General features: G+C 44.1%; 1 protein-coding gene across 1 annotated transcript in view; it reads right to left on the bottom strand.

Moving 5' to 3' along the window:
- igsf21a (immunoglobin superfamily, member 21a) overlaps positions 1-17,720 on the bottom strand; it is a 384,953-nt gene that overhangs the window by 15,658 nt on the left and 351,575 nt on the right. Inside the window, exon 7 of the mRNA XM_043675638.1 lies at positions 1,671-1,756. Within this exon, the coding sequence (XP_043531573.1) occupies positions 1,671-1,756 (86 nt within the window). The remainder of the gene's footprint in view (positions 1-1,670; positions 1,757-17,720) is intronic.

The following is a 17,720-nucleotide window of genomic DNA, read 5'->3' as shown; positions in this document are numbered from 1 at the left end:
AGGAGGGGGACACACATGTCGGACAGAATTTGTGAAGTTCAGGAGCTAAAAGCTTCCAGCAGCAGTATTGGGACAAACTGGAAGGTGTACAATGACAGATCAAAGTTAAAAATCACACAACACCAGGTTACAGTCCAACAGGTTTATTTGGAAGCAGTAGCTTTCGAAGCGTTGCTCCTTCATCAGGTGGTTGTGGAGCAGGACCATAACACACAGTGAGAGAGACAGACAGACCGACAGACAGAGAGAAGCTTTTTATTTGTCATTTCTACCATATACAACTGAGACAGTAAAAACAAGACAGCGTTCCTCCAGGATCGAGGATGCTACATGGACAGCACAAACTACACACTCATACACAGCATAAAGTGCATAAGAACTGCAAAACACACAAGTTCCTGTGTAACAGAAGAATGATGAATAATAGACATTTTTCCAGCAGCAATTTGAAATCGTGCAAAGAATTTCAGATGGGAAAGAGTCCAATCATACTGTGTTGAGGAGCCTGATGGCTTGGGGGAAGAAACTGTTGCATGGTCTGACTGTGAGAGACTGAATGCATAGCAAAAGGTTACAGTGCCATGTGGCTGAAATATACTAAATAAACTTAGATTAAGTTTAATATATTTCAGCTGCATGACACTGTAACCTTTTACGATAAATTCTGTGTCTTATTGTCCTGCTTGACAACCACCTAATGATGGAACAGTGCTTCGAAAATAGTGTTTCCGATTAAACCTGTTGGACTATAACCTGGTGGTGTGTGAATTTTAACTTTGTCCCAGTCCAACACTGGCTCCTCCAAATAATGACAGATCGGATCTTAAGGAGCATTTACCAGCATTCTGTTGAATCACTGAATCATGCTGGAAACAGTGATGGATCCCTGGTGTTTAATTTAATCCTGATTGACTGGTGTTTGAATTCCTCCTTTCCTGCCATAAGTACAATATCGCGGAATTAATTCCTTTTCTATTCTATTCTTTACGTCTTGACAACTCTTGAAGAGACATATTAAACTTTTGGCTCCTTCGCCTCCATCTGCAGCACTGGCCATCCGCGTTTATCTCCTCTTTGCCAGCCTTTACCTTTAGAGAATAGTTAGGTCCAATTATACTTTTCAAGGCCATGCTGAGAGGTAGGTTCACTGAAGTAACAGGAGTGCCATTTTCATGAAAGCGAGAGAGACTCCAACTTAGCATTAGTTTGATATCTTTCCCACACTTAGTATTTTCAAATGCAATGAGAATATTGAGTTTGGTCTGAAAGCACCCTACTTGCCACTCTGTCAGCTATTTCATTTGACCAAATGTGCTCTTTAACCTGTTCTTTTTTACCCTTGTAATGATAGGTGTGCCAATGCAATTCATTGAAATCTTTACTTTCATGAGGATTTTCAATCTTATTCACTGTTTTTGTAATGGCTGGTGTTAGGCATAGATAAATGTATGGTTACAAATAGTTGTTTAGTTGGTCTGCTACTATTTTACACCAACAACTACTCATTTTGAAAAAGCACCCTTAACGTGGCAACATTTTCCAAGGAGCTTCACGTGGGCAGATATGACTGAGAGTATTGCTGTTACTGTGAGATTGCACTGATGCTGAAGAACAATTCACCTTTTAGCATTTACTTCAGAGTTTGTCAGCAAAGAGAGAATACATGTTACCTGGAATCCCATTATGACGATTTTAACAGTGTCACCGACTTGAACACGTGATGGGATCACATCAATCCGTGGACCTCTGGGTGCGGCTGTACAGACAAAAACCAAAGTTAATTCTTTAGCCTTAGCTGCAGTGTTCCTCATTCTGGTAGGATGACCCACTCCTGGGGGGTGGGAGGGACTGATTCTGGGTGCACTGACCACTAAGCCTGGTGTTCTGAGCAGTAAACACTGGCCCCAGGAGCAAATCTGTCATCTTGTGTTTGTGCACATTCAGTTTTAAACTCAAAACCAGCCCACAGAGTTGCTGCGAGTGAAAACACCCAGTGACATAGCTTCTGGGACCAAAGGTTCACCTCCTTAACCAATAGACTTAAGAATGAAAGACTGAGGGCAAAAAAACAAACTAGAATGAAATCAAATGCAGAAAGAAAAGTGAAGAATCAAGGAAAGAGGAAATTAAAAGAAGAAAAAAGAGACCGCAAGAAAAAAAAGCTATATTTAAAATTTGAACCTCTTAAAAATCCTCCACGGCAATTCAATACTTGAATACAATTAGACCTCAATTGTTCCCTTTCTGGGCAAAAATGATTGATTGACAAGCATTAATAACAATTACATCTTCAAAAGGGTGCTTATCCTGTCAATTGTGGGATCTAACTTCCCATGGCGAGTTTAATAGACAATTAATGTACAAACTCAGCAAATCCAGTACAACAACAGGGAGGTTAAGGTGTCTTTTCCTGGAAGCTAACAGTGCAGCACAAAATCATCCAGCAACTTGTGGCAATTCATGGATATCTGTTCATTCAATCACTAACTGATTTGCACATTAATAAGATGAATTGTTCAGATGTCTATTATTTTTTAAGCAAATTCTAATAATTTGAGGCTGATAATTCAGACACTGAATTGGAGTAACCAAGGGCTTGAAAACATTCACGCACTTAAAAGGGAAACACTGGTGGCAGAGGAATGAAGAGTTTGTGTCCAATTACCGTCAAACCCACTGGAAGAAACTTGGGAAGTATGTAAATTCCTCCCACCTTGTCTCCTTCATATTAGACTGCAAATTCAGCTTGCATAGAAGTCCCATCAAATTGCAACCATTCTTAAGGCTTGTTGGAGCTACCACTGACAGCCTGGTCTTATTTGCAGATTTTTTTTTAACCTGCACAAATAATTGCAAGATGCTTGCATTGCTGACTGAGCAGATTGGGACTACCCGGAACATAATGATCTTAAACTTTTAGCTGCACAGAAATCATTAAGACCAGGGAGAAAGCAATTGGAATACCAACCAATTAAAAGTGATGTGCGTGTTATTTTGGAGTAGAATTATTGTGTCAGTCCCACAGTCTTAATTAACATTGTCTTCCTTCGCCACTCAAATTTCATCCTAACACCTCTGGTATCCCGCCATCAACTGAAAGGAAGATTGGTGGAAAAGATAGAATGTTCTTATTGCATGCATCAGTGCATGAAGACCTAGTTTCCTTTGTTCCACTGCTAGGTGCAATCTTAACGAGGTCAGCTCCAAGATTCTGCATCAATGTAAACCCAATAAAAATGTATTCTCTGTCAGGACAGGGGAAGCGGTTTTAGCCATGAAAATATGGTGGTGCAGTGTTGAGAGCATTTATTTGTGGAAAATGGAAGTCTCGTAACTGAAGGAGACCAATCCGTCCCGCTTAATGTAAAACCAGAGTGTGATGAACAGTCATTAATCTTCTAAAGCTGGAAGATGAAGTTTGGCCAGATGTAAAAATATGATAAAGACTGATTTAAATAAAAAATGTTAACATAAATAGAGAGCCTGTGAAGTAAAGGTTAGTTTAAAATGTAAAAACTCAAATTACCTAAAACCAACCAAAAGGAAGGTTTGCTTAACTTGTCACAACTCAGTAGTAAACAGTCCCGGGAGTCAATTCCACCTGTAGCCGCACGGTTCCCATCTGTTCCATTCCTAATGGAACCAAATAGATACAACTTGAGACCGATGTGACAACTTCTAATGACCATGTGTAGCATTTGGATGTCAAATTAAATGCTTTGCTCCAATTTGTGTGGTGTGAATAACAGGCACCCAAGGGAACAGCAAACAGTTGAGGGAATAAGCAGTTTGTTGTGCAGCCAACTCTGGTTGCAAGTTCGTTCTGAGGCTGCGTTTGCCCGGCACAACATCAGTGAAGTCAGGTCTCAATGGGGCCCTACAACACCATGAGCAGAAGGTGACCTTTTGACAGGTGTCACAGACGCTTCCTCATAACAAGAAGCTATTTTCGAAGCCCTTCGGGAACCTTGTTGACAGCCTGAGCCAGAAACCCCGTCCAGGACCTGCATTCTGGGCAGTTTTGTAAAGTTTAAAGGAGGCTTTGCCAAGACGTTGAAGTGACTCACGGCAGGCCGTGCCAGGAGCAGATGGTGCTCATCCCTTCGATCAAACACAACTCTGCAAACACCAGAAGATTTGCCTTTTTTTTGTGTGTGTGTTTTTATTTGGAGTATGCGCAGAATTATTGCAAGAAGAGAATATTTGTTGATGATTGTATTACTACGGAACAGTGTGGGTCCATGAGGCTGCTGTCATTTTGTGAGCTGTGACAATTCTGTTTGTTCTTTGCAGATTGCTTGCTCTGTCCAGGTCTCCAATAACTTGATTTCCCAACTCCCCATCTTTCTGTTGTAACTATATGGCTAAATGTCCAATGGACAATGGAGACTATATGGCAGTGGTCACTGTGGTCTTACAGATTAGCTTAATGACATCCTTGTAACTCAGGGTTTCGATATCTAGAGCTTCCATGTGAGTGCACTAATCACTTGTGGGAAACCAGTTAGCTGAGGTCAGGAAAGGTCAGGAATTGGAACAGTGGTATTCAAGTGCCACAATTTCAAAAATAAAAAGCATGGTTTCCTTTATTTCTGATCAACATATGTCTCTTGAGAACTCATTGCTATTTCCAGAATAAATTAAACAAACAACTGAGGATGCTGGGAATCAGAAACAAAAACAGAAATTGCCGGAAAAATTCAGCAGGTTTGGCAGCATCTCTGGAGAGAAATCAGAGTTAACGTTTCAGGTCCAGTCACCCTTCTTCAAAACAAAGTAAGATATAGTAAGATGCTATAAAAGCATTCATTGTGCCCTTATTAGAATCACCAAGCATATCTGCGTCACCCTTCTGTACTGCATGCCCAACCACTTTCTCTAAGGAAGATTGTCAACTTATGCAGGAGTGTGCTTCTGTTCTCGATAAGAACTGGATTCAGATTCATCTTCCAGCTCTTCCACAGCTTTCCCAAGTCCACCAGCAAACAAAGAACACTTCCACCATCCCTCTGGTGAATTTGTGTCTGAATCTCAACGTGCAGAAACCACACCCCATGACTGAACAATATACAACCTATTCACCATACAAAGATGTGTTCTCATGTTCAACATTCTCTCTACGTAAACAGGCGCTTCACACAGAGGCTACCGAGGCTCAGAAACCTACCTAGGGAAGACCTTGCTGCTTGTCACTGGGGGAGAATGCCATTGACGTTGATGGTAAAAGTGTATTGTCAGTAATATCTGTTAGCTTTGCAATCTTAGCTCACATCCCACCTCAACAAATACTACTCTCTCTATTCACCTGCCTGGCATGTTCTCTCTAACTAGCTGCCATGGGAACACACACTGGGGTCTGTGAAACCCAGTGGGCAGGGGAAGGACAGCCCAGACAGAAAGGAGGAGGCTATACCTTTCTCTGGAAAAGCAAGGCCGACAAACACCACCATATCCAAGTCAGCTTCACTGTCAAACAAGAACTGGTTGACCAACTCCGAGACTCTCTCGGTGGAATAAGGGAACACCTCATGACATTTGACCCTACCCTTGTTTGAGCTCAGTATGTCACAGTATTCAGTGTGTATGCACCAACACTTGATGCAGCAGCTGGGGAAATTCTACCCTAGCCTTGACCAATCTCTCGCTCAGCTCCCTGAAGCAGACAAACTAATCGCCTTCAGCGACTTCAATGCCAGACTTGGCAAAAGTGCAGACTTCTGGGACGATGTAATTGGGAAAGGGGGAGGGAGGGTAACAAAACTCCAATGGCACTCTTCTCCTGACCAAATGCTGCAGACACAACCTCCTCATCACCACCGCACTGTTCCACCAAAGGGACAAATACAAGACACAATACAAAGCACCCACGCCCCCAACACTGGAATATCCTTGACTACGTCATCATCAGAGCAAGGGACGGAAAGATGTGAGAATCACCTGCACCTTGGGACAGAAGCCGCTGGACACACCATCGCCTGATTCGAGTCAAGATTGACATAAATACAGCCCCGCCACAGCAGAGAGACAGAAGCAGTGCTGCAAGAAGTTCAACACTGAGGCACTCAAAGACCCGGAAACGAGAGCCTCATACAACCAGCTCCTCTCCACGAATCTAGCAACCCTCAGCAACACCGAGTCACAGGATCCCAAAAGCCTACGGTCCATCCTCAAGGCCGCCATCATCAATGCCTGCAACAACTCGGTCAGTCACTTAACCAGGAAACACCAAGTCTGGTTTTACCAGAATAGTCAGGAGATCCAAGAATTGATAAACCAGAAGCACACGACATTCCTGAGGGGAAAACATTAACTGTACTCGGAAGAGAAAAGGCAGACCTACAGGTGACAGAAGGCTGAGGTCCAACAACAAATTGGTGACATAAAGAACAGGTGGTGGGTGGGGAAAGTACTGAAGGTCCAATGAATGGCTGAAAACCATGATGTGCAGGGTTTCTTCTGGGCAGTGAAGACCATTTTTTAACCAAGGCCCCAGCCCATTGCTGGCCAATGGCAGAGTGACTCTCATCAAAGACAAAGAAGTCATAAAATGACACTGGGGGAGCACTTCAGAGACTGCCTCAACTAGGGCTCAGTTGTCGATCTAAGCATTCCTGATCACATCCCACAGCACGTTACACTCCGCAGCCTCAGCAACGCCCCAGCCCTGCACGAAACAGAGAAGGCCATCCGCCAGTTCAAAAACAACAAGGCCACTGGGGCAGATGGTATCCCCGCTGAGACATTGAAGTGCGGAGCTCCCAGTGCAGCTACATATCCCTGTCTGCCTTATCTGGAAGCAGGAGAGCATCCCTGCAGAGCTTCAAGATGTCACAGTCGTGAACACTTTCAAAGAAGGGAACAAGTCCGACTGTGGTAACTACCTGCTGTCAATCGTTGGAAAAGTCACCGCCATGGTCCTCCTCAACAGTCTCCTCCCTGTGGCTGAAGAACGCCTCCTGAAATCACAGTGAGGCTTTTGCCCATTGAGGGGCACAACATACATTGTTTTCACCACATGACTGCTGCAGGAGAAATGCAGAGAACAGAACCTCCCCCGTACATGTCCACCTTTGACCTTACAAAGGCCTTTGACATCATCAACCAGTAAGCATTATGGACCGCCTTCTCCGCTTTGGCTACTCCAGGAAGTTTGTCACCACCCTTTGCTCCTCGATGACATCGAAGTCGTGGTAATGATTAATAGCTCCCCAACCGACCCATTTCCCTTTCAGACCAGTGTCAAGCAGGGCTGTGTGTCATTGCCCCAATACTGTTCTCGATCTACCTTGCTGCAGTACTTCACCTCACCGCTGACTAGCTCCCTGCTGGAGAGGAGCTAACCTACAGAACCAGCCAGAAATGATTCTCACTCTGCAGCCTTCAAAGTCAGCCTGACCAGTGCTGTCAAGCTGCAGTATGTACGTGAAAATGCAAAGGATGACCTTCAGCCCATTTTCTGCATCTTTTTGGAGGCATAAGAGAGCATGGGTCTCACTCTAAACATCTGCAAGACAAAGGTTCTTCAACCTGGCTTGTCGAGCAAATCCCCCCAATCATCAAGGTCCAAGGGGAGGCCGTAGAGAGCATTGACCGCTCCCAATACCTCGCGAGTGTCCTATTGGCCAAAGCAGCTATTGATGATGAGATCCAGGACTTCCTTCAGTGAGTTACCTCAGGATTCGGTGCCTGAGGAAAAGGGGCTTCGAGGACAACAGGATCAGATCTGACACCAAGCTCACGGTGTATAGAGCTGTGGTGGACTGTCTACTGCAGACACCTCAAGGCGTTGGAGCAGTCCCACCAACGTTGCATATGCGTGATCCTGAGAATCTGCTGGGAAGACAGAAGCAGGAACACCAGTGTCCTCGACCAGGCCAACATCCCCAGCACTGAGGCACTGAAGCCCTCCTTGATCGGCTGCGATGGGCTGGGCGCGTCGTCTCCACGCCCAACATGAGACTCCCTGAGCAGGTGCTCTACTCCCCAGCTCCGAAATGGCAGGTGAGCCTCAGGTGGGACAGAGGAAGTGCTTCAGGAACACCCTCAAGGCCCCACTGGGGGAGTACAGCGTTCCCACAGACAGCTCGGAATCACTGACCCAAGCCTATCCAAAAGGGAGGAGGAGTATCTGGGAAAGCACAGGCTCCTCGAGACATGCCGTTAGGTAAAAGCGGAAGCCAGGCAGAAACAGCAAAAGGAACACCTGTGCCATCCACCTCTTCCCTTAATCACCTTGTGCCTCAAGCGTGGCAGAGTCTGCGGAAGCCCCATCAACCACCTACGGACTCACCCTGAGAGTGGAAGAAAGCCATCCTCATCTGTGAGGGACCACCAATGATGACCGTGATGATCAGGCTGATTCTGGGGATGGCGGGACTGAAGTATGAGGAGAGATTGACAAGGTTAGAATTGCTTTTTCTGGAGTTCAGACGAGTGAGGAGGGGAATCTGATAAAGGCTTATAAAATTCCACAGGAGTAGACAGGATAGGTGCAGGGAGGATGTTCCCAATGGTGGGTGCATCCAGAACCAGGCGTCACAGTCTGAGGATTCAGTGTGGACCATTTAAGATGGAGATGAGGAGACATTTCTTCACCCAAAGAATGGTGAGCCTGTGGAATTCATTCCCACAGGAAGTAACTGATGCCAAAACACTGAATGCATTCAAGAGGTGGCTAGATATAGCACTGGGGGCGAATGGGATCAAAGGTTATGGGGAGAAAGCAGGATTAGGCTGTTGAGTTGGACAATCAGCCATGATCGTGATGAATGGCAGAGCAGTCTCAAAGGGCTGAATGGCCTCCTCCTGCTGCTATCTTCTATGTTTCTATCTCTCCTATTGCCTGTCTGTGCTGCTCATGTGGCCACTGAGACCAAATGCTTTGCCGACATTACCTACTGGGCCGTTTCCCCATTATTAAGAACCTCTGTCACAATCACAAAGCTGTTTCCTTATTCAGTGCTCACTGATTCAGAGTCCCCGTGGTGAGGTGAGCAGGGGGTCGTCACAATAATTTATTTATGTAAATGATCGTCAGTTGCTACAAACAGGTTACATTGGTTCAGGATGAAACCTGGTCCCTATCATGTATTTTAAATTGGTCAGACCCCAAAGAGCATTGCCACTTTCCTGATGTTTTCTTTGCAAAGTGCCTTTCAAGCAGGCACCTTAATGTAAGATGAGAACCTCAGAGAGAAAGAGAGAGAGAGAGAGAGAGAGAGAGAGGAGATAGAGTTATGTATAATTCATGAGGGTCAGAGATGGCATTCTCAGGCAGAGCTACCAACATAGAACTCTTTGCTCTATCATACAAACAAAGTGAATGGGTTGAAGAGTTAATGGAACGCTTTTACTCTACTCCTTATTTGAATTTTGCCCGACTGGTTCATGCCAGAAGCGGGCGAATTAATGGGATCTTGTTATATTTTCCTTATCTGCCAAGGCCGATGTATTATTTATGAGCTACAGAGACCACATTGTCATGCAACCCAGCTGACTGAAACATTTGAAAGCACAAAACATGACTTGGTTTCAAAGTAATTGCAAACCCCTCCTCTCCCCTCCATACTGCTTCAGCCCTTTCTTTTGTCGACAAACTTTATTCAAAAGACAAAAAAAAAACATTTTATTTTCCATTTCAGTCGAGTCCAACTCTTGGGTGTACCTTGTACACAGTTGGCATAGAAACACCCGAAGACAAGCATCTTACTTCATGAGCAATAAAATGTGAGGTTAAGGGTGAAGGGTATTCAGCTAAATTGTACATAATCCTCAAATGTTAAACAGAAATGCTTTTCTGCTTGCTAAACCTCCTTATTCTCTTTTTTTTCTAACAGTGGGTGTGAAATGTGATGCTTCCTTTGCCACTGTTGCTCCTTTTGCTGTGTACCGTTTTCTCATGGCATTACTAATTTGTGTAAACAGGAGCAGAGGATTGTTCTCAAAACATTAACTCTGTTTCTCACTCCACAGATGCTGCCAGACCTGCTGAATTTCTGCAACATTTTATGTGAATTATCTCCTTATTTTGCAATGTCAGATAAAACACATCCAAAGATCATGCAACTGTGCAGGACAATCAAAGGAAAGCTATTCGGTCCAACTAATGTGCTCCTTTTCAATTGACCTCAGTATTCATGGTGCAGCCAAAACAGAAAAGTATGTTCGAAAACACTTCCCTACTGATGATGTTAAAAACCTCCATAAGGTGGCACGATGGTTAGCACTGCTGCCTCACAGCGCCAGGGACCCAGGTTCAATTCCCGCCTGTCTGTGTGGAGTTTGCACATTGTCCCCGTGGGTTTCCTCCAGGTGCTCTGGTTTCCTCCCACAGTCCAAAGATGTGCAGGTTGGGTGAATTGGCCATGCTAAATTGCCCATAGTGTTAGGTGCATTAGTCAGGGGTAAATGTAGGGGAATGGGTCTAGGGGGGTTGCTCTTCGGAGGGTCAGTGTGGACTTGTTAAGCCGAAGGGCCTGTTTCCACACTGTAGGGAAGCTAATCTAATCTAATCTAAAAAAGGTTTTAAGAAGGCCATGTAATAGAGAGACCAGAACTGGACACAGTATTCCAGAAGAGGCCTCACCAGTGTCCTGTACAACCTCAACATAACATCCCAACTCCTATACTCAAATGCCTTAACAAGGCAAGTGTGCTAAACCCCTTCTGAAGTGATGTTGCAAAAATTGAAATCCATTCTGTTCTTGAATCTGGATTGGTAATTAATGTTTACATGTGTGTAGCATGTTGTTAGAATGTGACTAGCGTCAGGTCTGCATTGATCGGTCTTTTATTGGAACATATTTGGCATGTAGCAGTGACGAGGGCATTGCTGATCTGTGGCATTTTGTTTTGGTGGAAGGTGATTGCTATGTTAGAATGTGATTAGTTGTTAATCCACTGAAGAGTGGTACGTGTCAGTCAAATGTATCCTTTGACTGATTCCCTCAGAGAGGACTTTGTGATGTCCTAAATAAAGATAATTCAAAACTTGAACAGAATTCAAGCTAGCTTTGTAAGTCCATTAAATGTACGTTGTTGTATTTAATTGATGTTTGTCTGAATCACTGCAGCTTATACAAAAGCAGAAAGGGAACTAAATGTATTTTGAGCTCATTTGACAGTGACTGCGTGGGGTCCGGCATCACGGCCTTTTCTGGTGGTGTGTACAGCAAACAGTGCTGGAACCTGTGATTATAAACTGATGTGGTTCAGCTTACACAGACAGCAGGGGTAGTGACAACCTCAATTAACTTATCTAAGGAGGCCTAACTTCATTTGTAGGAACCAAAATCAGAGCCTCCTGCAGGCAGGGAAAGAGATGTTTCATTCTGAGCAGCTTTTAACAATATCTGGAATGCATGGATCCAAGATGCTGGTTCATAGGAATCCACAATGCCTTTGGAAGCTTCAAAGATTTGTTTTAATCTTGTAGTTTTTGATCTTCAAAACAACAAAATATAGCTCATAGATAAAGATGCTGAGTGATGTTTTTGCCTCATCTGCTCCATCCTATAATTCCTCCTTGAATATTCACTGTCTCGGAGCCCCTGCTTTATGAACAATCCCCATGCCTCACCATTTGTGGCAGCTACAGCTTCCCACTCTGAAACTCCCTCCTTGCTCAGCTCCTCATGTCACTCTCTCCACTCTTGATAGGGCCTCAAACTTGCTCTTTTCCCCACTCCAAAAGCAAAATTCCCAAAACCATCTCTTAGGGCTGGTCGTACGCCACTAAATCTCTCCCTTCCACACTCTTCAAATCCCACCATGGCCTCCTCCCCCTCCACCGCCCATACCTCTTCCAGCCCACAGCCATCCATGATCTCTGTGCTCCGCCACATTCATGGTTTTCATCGATCCACCAGTGGTGGCTGACCTTCAGTTGTCAAGGCCCAAATCTCTTAAATTTGCTGTTTAAACCTCACATCCTCATCAGCTCTGTCCTTTCCTTTCAGATTCCTTCAGGCTTACCTTTTTCACCAAATCTTTTGATCTCTCATTCTAATACCTCCTTCCATGGCATCCTGTCATATTGTGTTTCACAACATTCCCTCTGAAAGCATCTTGATCATTTTACTTCACTGAAGGCGATTTAGAAATATTAATAATCCTTGAGATTTCTTTCTCTTTCAAGTAATATATAAGTTATTGTCAAAGAGCTGTACAGCACAGAAACAGACCCTTTGGTCCAACTCATCCATGCTGACCAGATATCCTAAACTAATCTAGTCCCATTTGCCAACATATCCCATAAACCCTTCCTACTCATATACCCATCCAGATGTCTTTTTAAATGCTGTAATTGTACTAGCTTCCACCACCTCCCCTGGCAACTCATTCCATACATGCACCACCCTCTGCGTGAAAACGTTGTGCCTTAGGTCCCTTTTAAATCTTTCCCCTCGTACCTTAAACCTATGCAGTTTAGTTTTGGACTCTGCTACCCTGGGGAAAAGACCTTGGCTATTCACTCTATCCATGCCCCTCGTGATTTTATAAAACTCTATAAGGTCACCCCTAAGCTTCCGACGCTCCAGGGAAAACAGCGTCAGACAATTTAGCTTCTCCCTATAGCTCAAACCTTGCAACCCTGGCAACATCCTTATGACTCTTTCAAGTTTCACAATGTCCTTCCCATAGCAGGGAGATCAGAATTGAATGCAGTATTCCATGTCGTCAGATTAAATTCGAGAAATGATTAATAAAGTTCTAAGTTGTGCATGAATAGCAGTTTGTCCTAGATGAATGTTTACCAAATGGGTCACTTCCAGTTTGCTCAATCCCTCCATGTTACCATGTGTGACTGCCAACAGAGCATTCAACCACAGCATCATTCAAAATGGAACCCAATCCTATGCACATCTAATGTCCACACACTTACATCTCCTAGCAGGGTTCGGGTTTAGCAATTACTAATGTTTTCCCTACCTGTCCTTCTTCCAGGTGCACTGAGGACTGTCAGTACAACAATTGCAAAGTTAGAAGGGAATGAGGATTGAACTGGCCCTACACTGATCCCTATGGGTCAGGACCAACACTGACTGTGACATCTGTCACCAAGATAGCAATGCTTTCAATCATTGTTATCAGAACAATTTGCACTGTTTGAAATGAGAAAGATGCAAATATCCAAACACTCCTCATTTCCCATTGTCCATTTCCCTGAGGTTACTGCAGCCTGCAGGCACATCCCATAGTTAGGAAGGCAAATGGTCTGTAGTTTATTACAATGGGTTTGGAAGCCTTCCTACAATTATACAGGGCCTTGGAGGGACCCCAACTGAAGTACTGGGCACAGTTTTCGAGGCGATGTGACCAAGGTTACCCAGACTGATCCTGGGGTGAGGAGGCTCCTCTGAAGGGGCACTGAGTAAAATGGACGATTATTCTCTGGAGTTGAGAAGAATGAGAGCTGGTTTCGCTGAACCATCTAAAGCCCTTGAAAGGTGGTACATGAAGATGTATAGTGGCTGTTTCCCTGAGCTGGAGAGCTCAGCAATAACGAAGTGTTCAGACATTTAGGACTGAGATGAAGAGATAATTATTCATTCTGAGGGTTGTAAACCTTTGGAATTCTCTGTTCAAGAGAAGATTAATCAAGATACACAGCAATGAAAGAGGCCATTCAGCCCAGCTATCGATGCTAGAGCTTATGCTCTGCTCAATTCTCTTCCTATCTTTTATCTAAATCTACCACTGTAACTATCCATTCCCCTCTCCCCAAAGGTTTGTCTAATTTCCACTTAAATGCATCGATACGTTTTGCTTCAACCTCTCCCTGTGGAAGCACATTCCAAATCCTTCAGATGTGAAGAAGTTTCTTCTGAATTCCACATTGGATTCCTTGGTGCTGATGTTTTATTGATGGTCTGTTGTGCTTTTCCCCCACATGCAGAAACATTTTCTCTGTATTGATTCGATCAAAACCTTTAAAGACACCGACTAGATCACTTTTATGTTCAAAAGAGATCCAGCTTGACAATCCTTTCTGAATTCTGGATAATCATATATTTTCAACACTAAGATTGATATATATTGCACTATCAAGGGTTTTGGTAAGAGGACAGAATTTAGTGCAGCATTGAACCATGATGTTATTGAATAGCAAAGCAGGTGAGAGTTGTCATATAGCCTGTTCCTATTCCTTACAATTTACTTTGAAATCCCACTTCGTCACAGTACATTCAACACGCACCACAGTATTAGTAAGACAAATCCTCGATACTCTCCCCAGTTATTACCAATATCTAACATCAGAAGACTATGCCAGTGTGACCCTCTCATGAGAATTTTTCCTTGAATGACTGATCATAGAATTCCCACATTACAGAAAGAAGCCATTCAACCATCTGGGAAACTTCCCAGCCAGACCAAATTTTATCCCTGTAACCCTGCATTTCCCCATGGCTAATCCACCCAGCCTGCACATCCCTGGGCACTCCGGACAATTGAGCATGGCCAATCCACCTAACCTGCACATGTTTAGACTGTGGGAGGAAACCAGAGCACATCCACGCAGATGCAGGAGAACATGTAAACTCCACACAGTCAGTTGCCCAAGGCTGGGATTGAACCCAGGTTCCTGTCACTGTGAGGCAGTAGTGCTAACCACTGAGCCACCGTATCATCCCTACTGAGCCACTTGATGATGATTGCCCGCTTGGCATGGCAGATCAACATTGCCCTCAGAATAGAGGAATTTTGCTTGTGTGCGCTTTTGTTCATACATTTATTATCTTGATGTTTGCAAGACTGCATTTTGTGCTTGAACAAGGGAGTGTGTTGTGTGTGTATCTTGCCTTTAAGAAAGTTTAGTTTTAACGACTTTGTGTGTTGTTTGTATGGAATGTTGCATCTCTTCCTGACACTTAAGACCATAAGACATAGGACCAGAAATTAGGCCATTCGGCCCATCAAGTCTACTTTGCCATTCAATCATGGCTGATACGTTTCTGGAAGACCATAAGAGACTTAGTCTCCGCTGAATTTGGAATCTGCACATACTGAAATCAATTGGCTTGTCATGCCTGCTTCATAACCTGAACTCTATTTTACTATTTTAAATAAACAAATCCACAAAGAAATCAATCTCTAGTTACTGACCGGCAATTGGATGATTATAATAAATACGACATGGTGGTGAGCTTAATTCTTAAATCTCTACAGTACTCGTGACAATGGTGCTTTCCTTTGTGGTTTTAAGGAGGGAATTCCTGGACATTTACCCACTACAATGAAGCAACAACATTTAGCACAAAGTCAGAATGATTAGATTAAATTCCCTACAGTGTGGAAACATGGCCCTTTGGCCCAACCAGTCCATACCGACCTTCTGAAGAGTAACCCACCCAGACCCATTTCCCTCTGACTGATGCACAAAACACTATGGGCAATTTAGTATGGCCAATTCACCTGACCTGCACATCTTTGGACTGTGGGAGGAAACCGCAGCACCTGGAGGAAGCCCACGCAGACACGGGGAGAGTGTGCAAACTCCACACAGACAGTCACCCGAGGCAGGAATCGAACCTGGGACCCTGGTGCTGTGAGGTAGCAGTGCTAACCACTGAGCCACCGTGCCACCCTTTTGACATTTTGAAAGAGAACTTAGAACAAATGGTGACCACACCTCCCCCTTCATCATCATTGTAATGATAGTAATGAGGTCAGCCAGCTGGACCTCATAGAATATGAGTTCTCTAATTGGGGCTGCTAACCTGGTCCAATCAGGGAGCCCTGGCTGACAAAAATAGGTTGCATGTCAGAGATATTAAAACTCTGGTGCCTGACTCTTTATAAGGGCCGTATTATAGTCAAGGACTGTTCATGTGTAAATGAAGGGTGTCTTGGTGAATGGATACCGGCCTTTATGGAGTTACGTCAGTCATGGTTATCTTAACCATCTCCATGGTGGATGCACAGGGGAGGAAGGTAGTGCCATGTAATCTTGATGAGCTATTGCTATGCATCCTGCTGATTGCAAACACAGAAGTTGTAGAGGGAACAGATTCTAGAACATTATTTTATAGTTTGCAAATCTCAAAGCCTTCTGGATTGTTTGTGGAATTCATCTGTAGATAATGCATGGAATAGACTCAAGAAGAAAGGAATGACAATGTTTGAAACTGGGACAGACTCATGGGATAACAGATAAATTATCATTGACAGTGTGTCAATATAGTTTGGGCTGCAGAGCTAATATAGATTGTTGGAAGGGAAAGTTTTATTGCAGCTGACTAGGAAGCAAAAAAAAACAAATAAAACTTGTTAACAAATTCTACCCTTTGGTGATTCCTGTAGGATTCAAAGCCTGCGCAGAACTTACATATTCAATAGATTCAACCATCATAACATGATTGGCGTCAAGGAAAGTACAATACTCACATCCACACGAGCCTACAGCTCTAGCAACTGACAGCTACCAAATGGCTGCAACTCCAAAAAGAGGTTAGGAATATTCTGACAGGTCTGAAACAAACTTGTTTTCCACTTCTCTCATTTCAAAATACGTATATTTCAACAGATCGCGTATTCTGCTACCTGTATTGGGGTGGCGTGGTGGCTCAATGATTAGCACTGATGCCTCACACAGCCAGAGACCCAGGTTCGATTCTACCCTCAGGCAACTCTCTGTGTGGAGTTTGCATATTCCCCTGTGTCTGTGTGGGTTTCCTCACACAGTCCAAATTGTGCAGGTTAGGTGGTTTAAGATTAGATTAGATTCTCTACAGTGTGGAAACAGGCCCTTTGGCCCAACAAGTCCACCCCAGCCCTCTGAAGAGAAACCCATCCAAACCCATATTTACCCCTGACTAATGCACCTAACACTGTGGGCAATTTAGCATGGATAATTAACCTGACCTGCACATTTTTGGACTGTGGGAGGAAACCAGAGCACCCGGAGGAAACCCACGCAGACACGGGGAGAATGTACAAACTCCACACAGACAGGTAGGAATTGAACCCAGGACCCTGGTGTTGTGAGGCAGCTTGGCCATGCTAAATTGTCCAAGGTGTAACAGGCTGGGTGGATTAGCCATGGGTTATGCAGGGTTATAGGGTGGGTCTGGGAGGGATGCTTTCGGAGGATCAGTATGGACTCTTTAGGCTGAATAGCCTCCTTCCACACTGTAGGGATTCTATGAAATAGATATCCTTACTGCCCAAATCCCACAAATCCCACTTGCCCATCCCCCATCCTTGCCGACCTATGTTACTTCCCATACTTTCAAATCACTGATTTAAAGTGTCATTCTTGTGTTTAAATCACCTTTAAGTCTCTCCATTCTCTACCCCTAACCTATTCCTGTCCAGCACCTCCTCTCTGTTGTTCTGGATCTGACCCCTTGACCATCTCTTGACCACTGAGGGTACTGTCTTCAGCATCCTAGGTCGCTCATTTCCCAAATTCCCAAACCCTATCAATTTTGCATTTCGGACCCTAACTAAAACTTGAAACGCTTTCAGTCACTTTTGATCTTTCTCATCTAAGGTTTGGTATCCATTACACCTCTGTGCACAGCTTGGGATGAGTTTGGGCTGTTATGGGTGCTATACAAATGCAAGTTGTTACTGCTGTTTCTTTCCTGTCCGGGCTAGACTTGAATGCTCACCTAGACCAAAGGCTGGGGAGATGACCTGAACACAGATGCCCCTCAGAATCCTGAGAAGGACATCTCTAAGGTTAACAAGATCCCCACCATGGTGTTGGGCCTAAT

The sequence above is a fragment of the Chiloscyllium plagiosum genome, chromosome 34, assembly GCF_004010195.1.
Source record: "Chiloscyllium plagiosum isolate BGI_BamShark_2017 chromosome 34, ASM401019v2, whole genome shotgun sequence".
Lineage (NCBI taxonomy): Eukaryota > Metazoa > Chordata > Chondrichthyes > Orectolobiformes > Hemiscylliidae > Chiloscyllium > Chiloscyllium plagiosum.
Note: the sequence above shows the minus strand (reverse complement) of the source record. Positions and strands in the feature narration are given on the sequence as shown.